The 16,722-nt window shown below is 44.4% G+C and overlaps 1 protein-coding gene across 1 annotated transcript in view; it reads right to left on the minus strand.

Moving 5' to 3' along the window:
• Positions 1-16,722, minus strand: part of ABTB2 (ankyrin repeat and BTB domain containing 2) — a 111,656-nt gene that overhangs the window by 21,502 nt on the left and 73,432 nt on the right. Inside the window, exon 3 of the mRNA XM_030273538.4 lies at positions 14,973-15,183. Within this exon, the coding sequence (XP_030129398.3) occupies positions 14,973-15,183 (211 nt within the window). The remainder of the gene's footprint in view (positions 1-14,972; positions 15,184-16,722) is intronic.

Here is a 16,722-nt window from a genome sequence, read left to right on the forward strand (position 1 = left end):
CACATCCAACTGACCCCAAAAAGTGTTCTTCTGACTTCCCTTAAAACAATGACTGGTTCACATCTCAGAAGATAAGAGTTCTCAAATTTTAGTGGATCATTATCAAGTTACTAAGGCCTTGGCTTGGCTATGCCATGAGTTTAGAGAGTTATCCTGCAGTCAGACACTAATGGAATGAAAGACATCTGGTTAATATTATATTTATTGGGATCCTTTCTCCACTGAATCTGCCATCAGAGTTTCCTTTTTATATAGACAATATAAAATCGTACAAGAGTAGTTTAAATCTAGAACTGGCAGCTCTGATCCTTCTTCCCACCAACAGAAATAACACCTTTTCCATCCTTTGCAAACCACACTTAAAATAAGGTGCAGCATCAGACAGGTTTTACTTCATGTTGCTACAAATTAAAGGAAAAACTAAATTTGTGTTCACTTAAAAAAAAGTAACATGAAGTGATCACTGGGAACTCACTATGAAACTTAAAAAAAACCTCTTAAGTCTATGGTTTATTTATTGTAATCACATTTTACAAACTTTACCAACAGAGAAAAGATTTCATTTTCAGGCTGGAGACAATCACTGGTGCTGCTCTGGAATGTGCCATGTGTCTCATTAGAAAAACATATTTGCAACATCTGCAAAGCTGAGGCAGGAGGAAGGTTTCTAGAGAGGCAGAAAATAATGAAAACCAACTTAAAATGTATACATGATAGTTTAACTATGACAATATGGTCACAGTTATGGGGTCAAGCATGTGACAGATTTCCATCTGTCCTTCTAGCCCCACACGGAGCTGTTGGAGCTTGGATGGACACAGAGGAAATGCAGAAGAAGTGAAAACACCAATCCTGCTCCTGCTGCTGCTCCCAAACTCTTCAGTGCCCTAAAACTCTTTATAAGGTAAAAACTACAGCAAACAATTTGGGGGATGAACCGTGTCTGGACATAACTGCAGTCCTGACCTCAATTAATACGGCGTGAGTCCAGTGGAGGCCATGGAAACGCTCCGAGGTCTGGAGCAGCCGTCTCTGGAGCCCGGCTGGCAGAGCTGGGATTGCTCAGCCTGGACAAGAGAAGGCTCCAGGGAAACCTCAGGGAATACCTAAAGGGGCTCCAGCAGAGCAGGAGAGGGACTTGGGACAAGGGCTTGGAGTGACAGGACATGGGAATGGCTTCCCACTACCAGAGGGAAGGAATTCTTCCCTGTGAAGGTGGGGAGGCACTGGAACAGATTCCCAGAGAAGCTCTGGCTGCCCCACCCCTGGAAGTGACTAAGGCCAGGCTGGACAGGGCTTGGAGCAACCTGGGATAGTGGGAGGTGTCCCTGCCCATGGCAGTGGGGATGACTTTTAAGGCCCCTTCTAACCCAAACCATTCCATCATCCTGATTCCATGATTATTCCAACAGTGGCTCTGGCCAAGCCATCTGCATCAGATCCAAGCCTCTCCCAACCCTTACAAAAAGGTGACTGCCCTGGTTTGCAAGCACAAACCACCTTCCAGACAAGATCCAACCAGTCCAACATGTGGAGTCCTGGTACCCAGGACCCACCCTGAGGAACCTGACCCAGGAAAACCTTGCCATGCCCAACAATTTCAGCAGCAAAGGAAAAAACTGGAACATTTTGGAGCAGGACAGGAGCACAATTTACATGCATGAAAGGAATGAGCCTGTAGCAGCAGGTTAGGTGATAGTCAGAGATAAACATGGGCAGAGAGCCAAAGTGGGGTGTCTGCTATTCTTGGATCAGCCTTGATCCTGTGGGCAGAAAAACCAAGCAGTAACTCCTACGGTGCATTCCAGCAGCTACATTGGCAAACTAACAGAAACAAACCAAAACCAAACCAAATCAGAACCAAAACAAAACAACAACAACAAAAAAAAATCCCATGCTATCTGCAAGCAGATTTACCAGGGGTCAGCTGGTTCTTCACCACCCACAGCCCAGACTCCTCCTTCCCCAATATTTTTTTGCCCATTACATGTAATTCCCAACAGCAGGAGCAGGATTGAGATAGCAGCCCTTTTAGTTATGACTTCAATCTGATTTGCCAACGTGCATATGTTAAAAGCATATGCTGGCTCTGGAGCCAAACCCAAGCTGCCAGATTCAATCACTGAGTTGGTTTTCAGGGCCCAGTTGTAAAATCCTGACACGGAGCGTTGCCACGTTAATGAAAACTGCCCGGAGCTCCCCAGTTAAAGCTGTGTGAGCAAAGAGCCAGGAAGAGAAATGTTTTTTTTCTGCAGTTCTGGAATACTGAGAGCTGTTCAATTAATTATGGCTGGAAAAGTTTGTTCAGTTAAACAAAGACAATTCTTACCAAAGCAAAAGGGTTTTCACAATAAACAGGGCAAGGTTTCCCATTTACATCCCAGCACAAGCCAAAACCTAATTAGTGCTTCAAATAAGACATTTTAAAACACAGAATACTGGTATCTAGAGGCAAAACATTTCAAGGTCAAAAAGGTGATTCTAAGATGCTTCTTTCCCTTTCAGGACTAAGAAAAAGCTGATGAAACTCCTGTTTTTCTATTGACTTGACTGATGTGACATTCCTGTGCCATGTCACACTCCTGTGAGCAGGGACATTGAGTGTCGTCAGTCACCCCAGGGCTGATGTCAATGCTTTCTTCATGAAAATCCAAGGAATCTTTTGGCTTGTCACTTTCCTAGAGTCTGAGATGTTCCAGGAATTAATTTAGCATGAAGGCACTAAGAATACACCAACACATGCAGGTTTGCAACTCTCTTAGGTAAAATAATGCAATGTGTGCTCTAAAATCAGGTACCCACTCCACCCAATAATGTAATTTAAGAGTCCATTTGCTTAAATAAAGGGCATTCAAAGCCCATGGACTGTAGCATATGTGAATGAATGGACAGCACTTTTCTAATAGTGTCATGTAAGACACAAAATCTGCCATTAATCAAAGTTCAGAAGGAGAAGTAACATGACTGTTGGATCAAATAAATGCCAGTGTGGTTTTTTAAATTTTTTAAAATTATTATTTTGCAGGAAGACATCACTCTGTCTTAATGGCAAACTGCTCGATGAACACATGTCACCAAAATCTTCAAGGAGCTTCTGCTCTGCTCTTCAGTTCTTGTCGTAAAACACCAAAGAGTTGCTGTGCAGAATGAAGATAAAGTTCCAGTGGTGAATGAATTTGTTTCTGCTTTTTACTGGAAAGAAGAGAGTTTCATGTTCGCATTTTGCCTTAAAAAACTGAATAAATAGTGTCATGTAAACTTACAGATATGAGAAATGCAAGCAACAGAAGTGTCCTGAATTTAAAGAAAACAACTGTTGCAATGAAGTCTTTCTATGCCAGACAAGAAATCATCTTGTTTTTCCATTTTGTGTTTAAGGCTGTGAAATCTCCTAATTTCAAACTCTTCTTATGGTCTTATCTCTGGAATTTGTATGATCCTATCAATGGGCATCATCACTGAACCTAAACAGCACTGGGAATGGCAGACACAACAGCTTAACTCTGGGATTCTGGTAGGTGGATTTAATTGCCCAAGCTCAAATTCTTTTTGTTTTCAAATATCCTAAATTTAGAGCATGCTGCACTACATTTCAACATTTGGAGCTTCTCAGCAGATGCCACAAATTCCAGCTATTAAGTCTGCTCTTAGTGCCAGCAGTGCTGCTGAGCAGCCTCTTGCTTTGCCTGCTATAGTGTATTAACTTCTACTGAATCTCAAATGACAGTAATTAAAATTATTAAATTACCTCAATATATGGGTGCAGGAGATCTTTCAGCAGGTCACAGCTTGGCCTAACCAAGAGCAATGCTGACAAGACACATGGAAGAAAAACTCTTACCCTGACACCCTCACGACGCTGTGGTCAAATACCAGCACAAACAGGAGGCCAGAGGCATAACCAATGCCCTCCTACAAAGCAACTTGTCAAATTACCAAAGTTTTATATCTATTTCTCACGGACTGTGAACTACAGAGTTGCAGATTTTATGTCCAGATGGCAAATGCCTGACTAAGACATCAGCAATATTTGTTTACACCCCGACACCTGCAGCACAGGGAGATGAAAAAACTCAATTGTCACTCAAGTCTCCACATCAAGTTATCTGCTACCCCATCTCTCTCTTTCTGAAAAGCCACACTTAAATAATCTCATATTAATAGATTAGACAAACATTCTATTAGGGATAAGAGACTGAAGTTTTTTTATGCTCAGATAAAACTTGTTCTTGCAACAGGCCCAACCTGGTTCATGCTGACCATGGCAGAGGGAGCAGCTCTGTCCTTCCTACAAGAACATGGAGGAATTTCAAGCTCCAGCTGCTCTCTCAGCTAACGACTAGAATGAAAAAACAATAATTTTTGTTTCTAATGCCAAATGGCAAGGACTTTTTTGTTTTTTTTCAGCTCCATTAAAATGCTGCTGCCTAAAAGCAAATCACAAACCACAGCAGCATCAATGATAGGATAAAAATGACATGAGCCTATTCTAACACCACTGCACTCAATGTGCACAATTATTATTTTCAGCTTGTTGAGGAAAATATCAGCATTCTAAAATTCTGCTCTACACTTGAGTACCTGTTGCTTTAATAAACTGTTCTCTCAGCAACCAATGCTCTGTATCTCAAATACAAAGAAAGAGTAATCAATAAAATGTTTACAACACATGGGACACACCTTTCTTCCCAGGGTTTCTACCTCAAAAGAACCATGAAGGAACAAAATTATTTGAGAAATAAACTGGCTTTTACGTTATTTTCTTCGCAGCAGGTACCTCTGAGCCCTGAGTGTGAATGAAGCTGTAACAGAGCCCAAACTGTCACTATGCTGGGACAAACTGTGCTCTCAGATTAAGCCACTTATCTTTGTCTTGAGTATCTGAGCACAGACAGTTTAGCAGCCCAAAAGTAGCCCCAGAGTATGTTAATTAAACCATTGTAACTTCTTGTACAAGGAAGAACGGGATGCCCAGATGGAAAGTCACTTAAGGCACATATGTTTCTGTGATATTCCACTGCACCAACTCTTCAGAGAGATACTTCCTGAAGAATTTGGCAGCCCCAACAGGGAACTGAGCACTGGCTACCTGGCACAGTGCAGAGCTGACAGAGGGAACTCTTAATCACCCAGTCTGGCTGCTGGGAGCAGGATAATTACAAGCAGCTAAGTTCTGAGCAGGTTATGTTAGCCCTGTTATAATTTCATGCTAACATGCTCCTGTTCCTCTCAGACCATCTTCTGGAACTGCATCACAGACAACTCATCCTTTCCCACTGAAAATGTCCCCAGTTCTGCAGCACCTGTCCAAGAAGAGCCCCCTGTTTCTCCAGAAAGATATTTTCCACTTCTGAACAAAGCCAAAGGGGTGAGGAATTGTTAACTGAATTCCTTCCATCAGCAGGGAGTTTTCCAGCAGGCCTAGGAATAAAACCTTCCAGCTTCTGCCTACCCCTTCTATTCTCGAGACATTGTGACAGACTTTCCAATCCCTGGAAGAGAGACCTGCAGGTACAAACTCTCCAGTGGAACTCGAGTTGCCAGTGGTTTGACTCCAGGCTGGAAATGCCCCTTCCAGCAGCATCACCAGCAAAGCACAGCCTGGTCCCTCCTCCCTCAGCAAACATGTTAGACCAGCACCTATGGGATTAACCCCAGGTGCTTCAGCCCCAGAAGACTCTGAACCCAGGGCTGAATCAGCTCAGACATGCAGCTCATTTGAATAGGATTTGTCTTGCAGAGCAGAAGTGCTTTTGGAAACACTCAGTTCAGCAGCTGCTGTAAAAACCATGTGACTAAAATGGTGCAGTTTAGCACTGTAAGTGACCACGAGATAAGGGCAGCCAAGGCATGGGATGGGGAAGTACAGACTGCCTTGGAAATGGAAACCCAGCAGAGACACACCAATCTAGGATTACCCCAGGGAAAGCTTAGGTCAGAGAGAGAGAACGATTGCTGCTATTATCACAAATTACACACAGAAATATTTATTCTACAGTGGAGCTTGGCTCTTAGCAATGTGTTACAAAGATGTCAGGAACAATAAGAACAAAACCCCCAACAACCTGCCAGCCCTGGCTGCTGCACAGCAAAGGCTCAGGATTGTATTTATTTAGTGTGGCCTTTGTTAAAGCACCAGATAACTCCTTCCTCAGGAAACAGGCAAATTCTGCAAGGGAAGGGCTGCAATTTAATCCAATAGGAAACAATATTAACTTCAATTGGCAACAGCAATTACTGAAAAAGAAACTTGTTGGCTTGTTACCATCACCGTTCTTTGCAATGTGTACAGAACTTTTCATCCCCGGAATTACTGATTTTTCATTGTGTTAGTTACAATGTGCTGGTATCAGGAGGCTGCCCTTAAGGAAAGATGGAGACAGGAAAGACAGAAACCTGCAAGAGTCAAGCAGAGAGGTGCAGACTCTCAGGCAGTCCTCTGTTATTCTCATAGGCACTGTCTAAAAGGTGGGAAAAGAAGCCAGAAGTCCTTGCCTAACTCATTCCTGTGTTTCTGTAACACTAGGTCTCTCTGTATTATTTACCTTTCAATCTTGGTGCTGGTTTGCTGCTCATCACAAAGAGCAAACAACAAACAATGCACAACCCAGGCTGCCCATGGGCACTGGAGATTCCTGGGTGCACCAGCCCTGAGATTCCAGGCAGCTGAGCTGCCAGGCTCTCATCTTCTTGCACCTTATTTTTTAGCTGAGCAGATGGAACCTGAGGAGCAGGAGCCAAGAGTTTAACGTGGGCATCTCTGCTGTAGTTACAGTAATTACTGGAGCTGTAATTGCAGGGTGGTAACACACACAAACACACACACACAGTGCCTGTTGTCTCTCCACTGCTGAACAGCACAGCCAGGGATCATCTCTCCACTTCTCAACACTTTTACAAGCAGGGACTTTCACCAGAAGTGGCTTTGGTCAGTGACGACCTTTGCAGGGATTTCCACCCAGCACTGCGGTAAAACCACTGTAAGAGCAGAAAATTGTGGTTTTCAAACAAATGTTTTGTAACAGACAGTAAAAAGACTGTCAGACACGTCACGCTTCTCCAGGTAGATGGTGAGGATCAACCACTGCCTGCTGAAGAACCAGTTCCAGGGAACAAGGTAGTGATTCCTGTTGAGTGGGAAATCACTGAGTGGAGAGATGTTAAACAACTCTGAGGGCAAATACCAAAATTAGAACCACAGCAGTACAGGACAGCTGGGGTGGGAGGCACTTCTGGAGATCATTCAGTCCAAAGCCCTTGCTCAAGAGCAGGGTCAGCTGAGCACACTGCCCAGGACCACATGAAATGGGTGATTTTTCAGGTGTCCTGTCCCACCTGTTCCAGTGACACCTGAGACTTCTCAGAACATAAAAAACAGCAGCCAGGTCTCAAGACAGCCCAAAAACCTGACCTTACCCCCCACAGCTTCAAACACAGCCTTTCTTATCCGATTTCTGTTTCACTGTACTCTCTTGTACTTGCAATATTTCCCCAGTCTCTCCATGCAGTCTGCTCTGTGCTGTTCCAGTTCATACACAGGGAGAGTCTTCTCCTCCCAGTTTTGCAGAGAATTTAAATAATCTGTGTTTGTATCACACCTCTGCTCCGAAACAGAAAGATCAGAAGATGCAGGAGCTCCTTTGGAAGCACTACAATAACACTACAAACTGCTTCCAGCCAGCAATGTGGAAGAAAGGCTGGTCTGTCCCAGGTGTGAGATATGTAGAGTTGGAAAAAAAAATAAAATTTAGGAGTGCATGTTTATACAAACAACATAAAAGAGAGGGGGGAAAGTATCTAATTGAGAGAAGAGTGCATTGCCAGCTTCAGCAGTTGCACTTGGATGGATTAGATCCTCAGGGTTTGCAATTAATTCCCTTAACCACTGCCAAGGTCATCCTCATATTCCAGTTTTGCAATCTTTGAACTATAAAGAAATGAACAATTAAAAAAAAAAAAATACAGCTTCAAAATACCTCAGTAGGTGATGTCAGGCACAGGCAGGAATATTCCAGGAATGGTGTCTGTCACCTACTGACTTTAGCCAGACTCGTTTTAATTCCCTTCCATTTAATATTCCATAAACACTTCATCCTGCATCTCTCTGCAGCCCTTCAGTTAAAATACCAGGAGCACATATGCAGGAGTGCCACTTCCATGGGCTCCGACTGTCAAAATGTAAATTTTTTTCATTTTCATCTAGAAGTTACTGCTGAATATGTGCTGAGATGTCCCATAAACAGCAGGAAGGTGAAAGCTACTCATCATAAATGTGCTAAAGCTACTCACTTCTCTTTTTAAAAGGATAGATGTTCTCAGATCTCAAAACTGTGCAATATATACAATGTTTTGAACTATTTAGTATGGACTCGGCAAACAAATGATCCAGCCTAAGGTCAGGAACAGCACTGCCACTGAACAGTTAATTTCAGTCAATAGATACATGTGGGTTGCAGCTTACTGGCCTCTGAAATAGGGTTATTCATGTCATCTCCTTGTGAATGAGCATCTCAAAATCACAATTAAGGCTGACATTAAGTGGTCAAAGTCTGAAAAATGCACGGTAGCAACCTCTCTCCCTGTGTGGGTGAAGGAAGTTGATCTTATCTGTTTATGACCTTTTCATTCTTCTAATAAATCTACCAGACTAGGCTTTCATGGATAGCAAATAGCTTTTTTTTTTTCCCCTTTAAAAAGGTGGGCACATATATATGTGCCCTTTGCACAAGCAATGCCCTAATGGCACAGTTCACTGTAAGGCTTCCTTCTCTCTCCCTATATTTAATCACTATACTCCTATCAAAACAGCTCTGGGGAAAAGAATAAAATCAATGGACTGTGGCATGGGGATGGGGCTGGAATGTGTGGACACATCTTTTTTGTTGACTTCAGGGATACTCTGAGTGGATTTAAGTACTGTTAAATTCTGCATGATCACAGCATTTTGCTCTCTCAAGGCAAATGACCAGATCAGGGTTTGCTTTTATTATTCCTGTCCACCTATTTTTGAGCGGTGAGGCAGCTGCAGACAGAATGGAAAGATATTCAGAGCTCTCAGACAAGAGACCCCAGAACTTGTTTTATTGCAGACCTTTTCAAAGGAACTAAGTGTATCAAGTTCTGCTCCTGATACTGCATGGAAACAATAGGGTATGGCTGTAAAATAAAAGAATTCAGACATAAATACATTAAATTGGAATTAGGAAAGACTAGGCCACAGATAAATCTAAAAGACAGGCAATGATGTAGCTATGGCACTTAATAAAATTCCATAAACCTGCAGTTAAAAGGAGCAGAGGGGAAAAAAGCCTCATGACAGATGAGTGAGAGTCTGGAAAGATCCATCTGGAGAAGAGATTTGTCCTGAAAAGCCTCAACCAGCTCTGAAAGCAGGGATTCCTCTCAGTGATGTTGAGGATGCAGCTCAAGCAAACACAGGTCTCAGCAGCAGGCTCTGCAGGTTATTCCTGATTTTCCTTCCTTTCCTGCCAGCTGGATGCCCATGCTATGCCAGGCAAGACTTTTTGGAGACAATTCCCATTAATAACTGGGCTGTTAATATTCTCTTTAATCTGAATTAGAATCTTTGCATAAATGGGATCCATGTGACCGAATCACTCCTGTCTCAAGCAATTCCAGAAGGAACATTTAGTCATGGCAGGCATTTTTTGAGCACAGGGAAAGAACCCAGTGAACCATGAGGGAAGGAGCTGCAGGCTCCAATTATTTCTCAAGATGCACCTAGAAATCACTGAGTAAAAAGGAACTAAGTACGATCAAAGTCATGTGTTTCTAAAACATTAAATTCAGGAAATATGATGAGGAGACCTAGGGTTACTAGGAATTAAAAGCCAGCCATGGCACAGTGGCTCCTTATTTGCATTGACCACTACAAATCAATCAGTCAATCAATCAGTCATTCCTGCTTGGGCAGGATTTTGACACTCTACCAGGGAGAATTAATTTAGACCCAACTCTGGTTTCTGTTCCAGCCAAAGTAAGTCTAGATTACACACATGACAAAAACTATCAAGTGTTCCAGCCAATGATGATTTAAATTAATAGTTCAGATGTTGGAAGACTAGAGTATTTGAGCAAAGAGCACTGAAAAAACAGCATGAAAGGGCTACAATCTTTTGTTCTGCAGCATTGATACATCTTCCTTCAGAATCAGATGCATTTTTTGCCCTTTCCCAATAAACAACATTGCTGGGAATACTCAACAGAGAAAACCCAAGTAGAGAGCTCAGCTCCTTCCTCTTCTGCCCAGCTAATATGGCACAGAGGAGTCCTTCTTTTTCTGCCTGACCCTTCTGAAAAATATGGTTTGCATGTTTATCCTTTGGCTTTGGATCATGAGAGGTAACAGATGTAATGGGAAGACTCTTGTTGGAAGCAGAAAACAAATCCAGGTCACTTTTGAGCCTGGTAGGTAAGAGCAGCCACTGCACTGAAGGCAGGATGAGCAGCAGCCTTCCTGAAGGATTTTCTGTGACAAGAGACAAACTGAGTGAGCCCAGGTTTGTTTAGAGGTAGCAAATCTGGAGCCTGCACATGGCTTCTTGCAGTTTTCCAGCTGAAGAGCTGTGAATTTCCTTTAAATTGACAAGCCCCAAAATTTCACTGCTGGCAGCTGACAAATCCTCCATCAGCTCTGGAATTTCCCCAGCGTTTTCTGGATTTCCACTGACAGGCTCAAGATGGGTGCAGTCTGTGGGCTTCTGCAGATGTAAATTGTTTTATACTCACTCCCTGATGTTTGGGATAAAATAATGCACCAGCAAACTCAGACAACATGTAAAACCTGGCATTGCTGCAGCATGGACAGCCTGGAAAGGCCTGACATGTCTGGATCGACAGGCACTGATGGACAAGCCTGGAATTAGCTCCACAAGGTTCTACAGACCAACAGTACCAACAACAAACAAAAATTCAGGTTGTTTTTTTCAATGGGTCAGCTGAAAGGGGAAGAAGCCCAGGCTACCCAAACCCACAGATAATCAGCTACACAAGGAAGCAGGATCCAACTTTTTTTGCCAGTTCTTAGGCTGACTTTCCAACAATAAGTGCTGCAGGCAGATGATCACCAAAAAGAGACAGGATGAGGGCAATCAGTGGTGTCTATTCCCAACTTGAAGGCTGGACCACTATGCTGGCCAAGTAATTAACCCAGGGCAGAGCTGTCCATTCAGCAGTAAAATGAGCCTAAATATTGACCTCTATCTGGGCTCTGTGGGAGCTGACAAATACTCCCCAAGATAAGCATCACTGCAAGAGCATTCCTGCCTTGACACACCATTAAAAATAAAACAAAAGCTTTATATCTCACTTGGGGAAAAGTGAAAAAGGAGAAAGGAACTTCATTTACCTTTGAATGGCTCTTCTCAAGTCACAGTATCCCAAACAATCCCAGCAAACATGCTCTGGACATGAGCTCACGCTGCAGGAGTGCTCCCTAGCTCAGCCTGCCTGACATAAGCAATGGGAGAAATCCCAGAGCAGGAACAGAGTGAAGAAAGCAGAAATGGCACGTGCCTGGTCCAAAACCACATAGTTTGACCCCTGACACAACACCAACTAGGATCTCAGAGAAAATAAAAGTATCTTATTTCCCAGCAGAGGCCTTTTTTGCAGCAGCAGCACAGACAGAACTCTGCTGACACCGAAAAGCTCCGAGCCTCTGGGCACTCAGGTGTATCCTCACTGAGCTCGTGCTCACCTCAGGGTCTAATTCCCTTGCCAAAATATTGCACAAGTGGCACTCTGTGTTTGCAAAATGCTTCCTCAGGTGTCCTGTTTGACCCCAAACAGCAGATGGTTTACTGTCTGTGCAGCAAAGGAGGTCATCCTGGGGTTCTAAGTGGGCCATGGCTTGTTTGCACAGTGAGCAGCTGCATTCACTTTGGAAATGCTTCATGTTTTGCCTAAGATACCTGACTGCTTTCTAATTCTACCTTCTCTCCTCCTTCTGCTTCAACACCTTCCCCTGAAGGTGCCAGAAGCAGACATCACCAACACACAAACTCTGCAGAGTTTCAGCCAATTGGGCATCCCAAACCATCCACACACTCCAGAGAGCTGTGCAGATGACTCCATGAACCCCACTGCTGCAGCCCTCTCCAGCTTCCTCACCTCAGGTCTTTTGCCAAGGTGTTTAGCATGGATAAAAACCCACTTGTGTGGGTTGAAACTGGCTCTGTTCACCGGGGTGCCTCAAATCTGCAAGTGTGTCTGTTTTCATACCCTCTGCAGTTTGCCGCAGGGTAAGTGCAGAAGCTCAGCCAGGCTTTTAAAAGCCCTTCACAGCACATGACAGCCTCCATTAGGCATGGCTTCAGAACTGAACCCTAGGCTTGCCTTCATGCTGAAGGGAAGACCTTCCAGACCCTACAGTGTTAGGATTTTCACAGCATTATTCTGCATCGCAGTGTGACACACAGAAAGCCAAAATGAACAGCACATTGTAAGGTCTGATGAACAACTGGAGCTCCTTCCACTGAATCAGCGTGTCTCATGGATCTTCCCCTAAAACAGGTCTTACCCAGCCTGCAGCTCTAACAGCCATCCCTCTCTTCACTGAATTTCAGATCAATGGATGTACAGATTTAGGCAGGAGCGTGAGGACTGAAATACGAGCAAAGGCAGAACAGGTCAGCGTTATTGTCCCTGCTCGTGACTGGGATTTTTCCAGCAGAAAGCGAGCTGGGACTGCAGAGCACTGAACACGTGTATTCCAGAAAGTGAATTCCAGAAAGTGAGCACAGACACACAAAAGAGCAGTGCCCAGTGTGCAGCTGATTTAGCACAGCTCAGGGAAGAATAAAAGAACTGGGCTGCACAGCCGTGCCAAGTCACATTAGGTGAATCAGTGCCCTCGTCTCTCACGCCACGAGTCCTGCGTCTCACACGCAGCCTCGGCTGCCTCTCCTCCTCAGCCAGGAGAGAGCAAAGCACCTCCTCTGCAAAGTGCTGCCAGCAGATCCATCCCCCTGCCTGTGCTAGATATGTGCCTAGAGCCCAGGACAGCGAGCCACAAACACATCCTGCAGCAGATTGAATGTAGGGTTGAATGGGCAGTATTCATTTCATTTCCAGCTTCCATAAATTTTTCAAAGCCAGTCCTTTAAGTGCTCAGGTTGTTTTCTTTTTTTTTCTCCATGTCAGTTTTTAATAATGTCCATTTTAATATATCCTCTTTAATTTCCTTTACAGCTAAGTACTGGTCAGAAAAAATGGCAGAAATTTCCCTTACCCCAGCTGTTGCAGGATCTAGTGCGGATTTCAAAACAGAACAGAGCTGCAGCCTCCAAAAAAACTCTGGTGAACCATGTGAAGAGCATTGTTTGGGAGCAATTGGAAGATAACTGCAACTGCTCTCCTGACTTATCTCATTTATTATCCCCAGTGTACAAAAAAAAAAAAATAGCTGCAGTAACATCATTACACTGAGAGCACTGAAAACAGCACAAAACAGAAAGCCTAATCTACATTTCTGATACGAGCTGTTCAGCAGCCTCAGCGGTACCACTGTGGGAACCAGGGGCACAACTTTACACAATCTGGCCTTGTAAAAACTTCTTTTTGCACAGTGTGCAAAATAAACAGCCTTGCAGTAGGTAGGGGTAACCTAGATTAAGGTTAGTGAGCATAAAAACCTGAGCTACCAGCAGGCTGAGGTGTGCAGCCATGCTTCTCTCTACTCTTATTCAACTTAATTCCTCCTGATTCTTCATATCTCTTCCCTCTCTTTGTAGAGTTCTGCTCTTTTTGAAACTATTTCAGGGGAGGATCAAACAGAAAGGCAACCTTCTTTTACTTCTGTAATTAATTATTTGTGTGTTACTACGATTTCATACAGATTTCAGAAGTTGGGGCTGAGTACAGTAAAGGCCAAGGTGGGAAGAAGAAACCATGTTATTTACAAAACTGGAGAGATGTTCTCCCTTCCCTGCTCACCTGTCCAACAAGCATTCTGCAGTTCTGTTTTATGAGTATGGCCTCAGCACATCAATACACCGGGAAACTTCCCAACCACAGGTTGCTTTTGGGAAGGGCCAGGATAGAGCCTTCCCTCAGGCTGATGTCCGGCAGGCCAAAAAGACATCCAAAAAGCAAGCTAGAATAAATAATGGGTAACCAGAAAACAGAACTTCCCATTTAAGATTTCTGAAATGAACAGAAACTTGGATGTGCACTTGGAAGTGGGGAAACAAATCTGGAGTGGCCTAGGTCTCCTTACAGATTGGAACTGGGGAGCAGGAGCTGCCTGACCTGTCCAGGAACTCAGCTCTGAGGGCTCCTCAGCTCTCCTGTGCCACCAGCCTGTCAGGCAGCCGGCCAAGGGGCTGGGCAGGAAGGAAAGCAGGGAGGCTTCCAAGAGAAAAAACATCCCGCTGGAAAATTTCTGACTGCTCTAATAATGGCCCTACTTTGCGAGTTGGTCACGGAGCTGGCAGAAGGCAGGAAGACCCACTGCCTTCCATGGTTAGCTCCTGGCTTCCTGTAGAAATTTCTTTCTCCTCCAGACACACAGCACCAACTGAAGTAATCCTCAAGTGGGATGTTCATAAATCCCCTGTTCATAAATCCCCTGAACCTTCCTCGCAGCAAACGGCGTTGCTTTTCCCCAGAATGATGACAATTGTTAATTGGCACCATTCAGGAGGTAACATTTTCTTTGGGAAGGCCTTTCCTGCTTTAGGCAACCACATGTACTTTTGGCAAGGTCTCCAGACAAGCCCTGTTGGCAGCAACAGCCTTGTGCCTCGCTCGGAAAGACCGCACGAAAAACCAGCTCACTTTCCAGCTCCCACTCCAAGGCTTCACAAACTTGGCAGGGCTGACAGCCCAATCTGGCCTGGCTGCAGGAATAACTGATGCCTCCTAGGTAGATCCCACAAACCTGCCCTGGAAACCCAACAGAAGGAGCCCTTTCAGCCTGCTCCATGCCCGCTCCCAGCTCACCGACCTACCGCTCATTGCTCAGCGTCATCCTCGGAGGGTCCAGGTTGGGATTCTCCATGGACTCCATCTGGGGACAGCGTAGGAAGTAGTAGAGGGTGTGAAGGGCATCAGGGGACCAGGAGATGGGCTGCTGCTGCCGGGTCTGCCGCACAGGGCTCATGCCGGGCCGGATGGTGTTCAGGCACTGCATGTGGTGCATGGCTCGTGAGACCAAATCGCCTGCACACACACATAGGGAGAAAACACAAAATCACCTCTTTATTAGTCACCCACAGTGCTTTTAATCGTGCTTATGGAACAAATCAAAGCTCTCACCGTTCAGAGGAATGTTTGCTGTGTGCATAGAACCTCCTCCACAAAGGCAGAGGGTGTCCTGTCCCTCAAGCTGCCACTCGGCAGCACTTTCCTTCAAATACCAAGTTATCAGTTAGAAAATATGAAGTGCAACACCCTTCAGTTACCACACATTCTTTACAGTGAGTTTGCTGCTTTACTGCTGGTGTTCTCCTCTTTCCACCCACAAATACCAAATTCTTTTGCCAGCCTACAAAAACTACTGATGTCTTTGTAAAATGCCCTCTGCCCAACCTGGGAGCGACAGTTTCACAAAGCAAAGTCAGTAGCACCAATACCTCACTCTCATTTTTTTAGGAGGTTGCTCCCATTTCTTCCAACTGGGTCATGCTGTTCTACCCTCCTGCCCAGGCACTTGAGACAAATTAGTGACATTATGTTCAAGACAGAAATCCCTTCTTTGAGGGTCTGCTGCTCCCATTCTCACTCCAGCAGCAGGTTTCTCCAGAACAGCAAGACCTGGCTCTCTTATTAAAAAGCCAATCTTTATCATGCTGGCTGTGTCAAGCTGTGCCAGAAATCTGTGCCTCAGCATTATAAGAAGCTCAGTCCAGGAGGTCTCTGGGCTTCTCATTCCTCTTGGTTTTTGAACTGGAGCCAAGCTGCCTCTGTGTCGGAGCACAGTGGACTTGAGGAGGCTGCAACGAAGGGGACCTGGATCACACAGTTGCACTCAGAATTTTAGGACTGCAGATTTTTAAAAAGTTGCCAGAGCAATGACCCCAAAGCTGGTCTTTTTGCAATAAGCTTGCTTTAGGCACAACCCTGTTTTAATCTCGTATTGTGGTGCATTACAAACTCCAAAAAGCTTTAAAAGCTTCACCTTTGAGTAGTGTGACTACTAACCAGTGAGGTGAATTATTACTATACTTAGCTAGGATCTGTTTTTCCCTTGGGAGAATCTCTGCTGCTTTATGCTTCACAGTCCCCTCAAACTCTCACAGGAAACATTGCTCCATTGTGTCCAAAAGTTACAATACTGGGAAAGGATGGAACTGAAATAGTCACCCCATCACAAAGCTGGCTCCTGGGAAAGCAACCTGAGTTTTGTGGTGCCACATATGCATTAGCAACACCTCCCTCTGAAATTCTTGGGAAGTTATTATTTGTTCATTTATATCTAAAAGCAATACACTAAATTTGTTAGTCAGAAGCCCTGGGGTTCTGCTGTTACACAGGAGAAAGCCCCACAAAGCTACTGTATGTCTATACATGACATTTTTAGTTGTTCAGACCAATGGGGTATTAAAAATCTCAGCTTGCAGTCTAAAGCCCTGCCACTCCTTTGTTGTACAGCACATTCAGCTTTAAGGACCCACTTCAGAATAATAAAAAAATCCTTCTAACAACTCTGCCTTTCCACTTCAGTAGCTCCAGGATCCGCACATTCTATGAGAGCGTCAC

Source organism: Taeniopygia guttata, chromosome 5 (genome assembly GCF_048771995.1).
Source record: "Taeniopygia guttata chromosome 5, bTaeGut7.mat, whole genome shotgun sequence".
NCBI classification, from domain to species: domain Eukaryota; kingdom Metazoa; phylum Chordata; class Aves; order Passeriformes; family Estrildidae; genus Taeniopygia; species Taeniopygia guttata.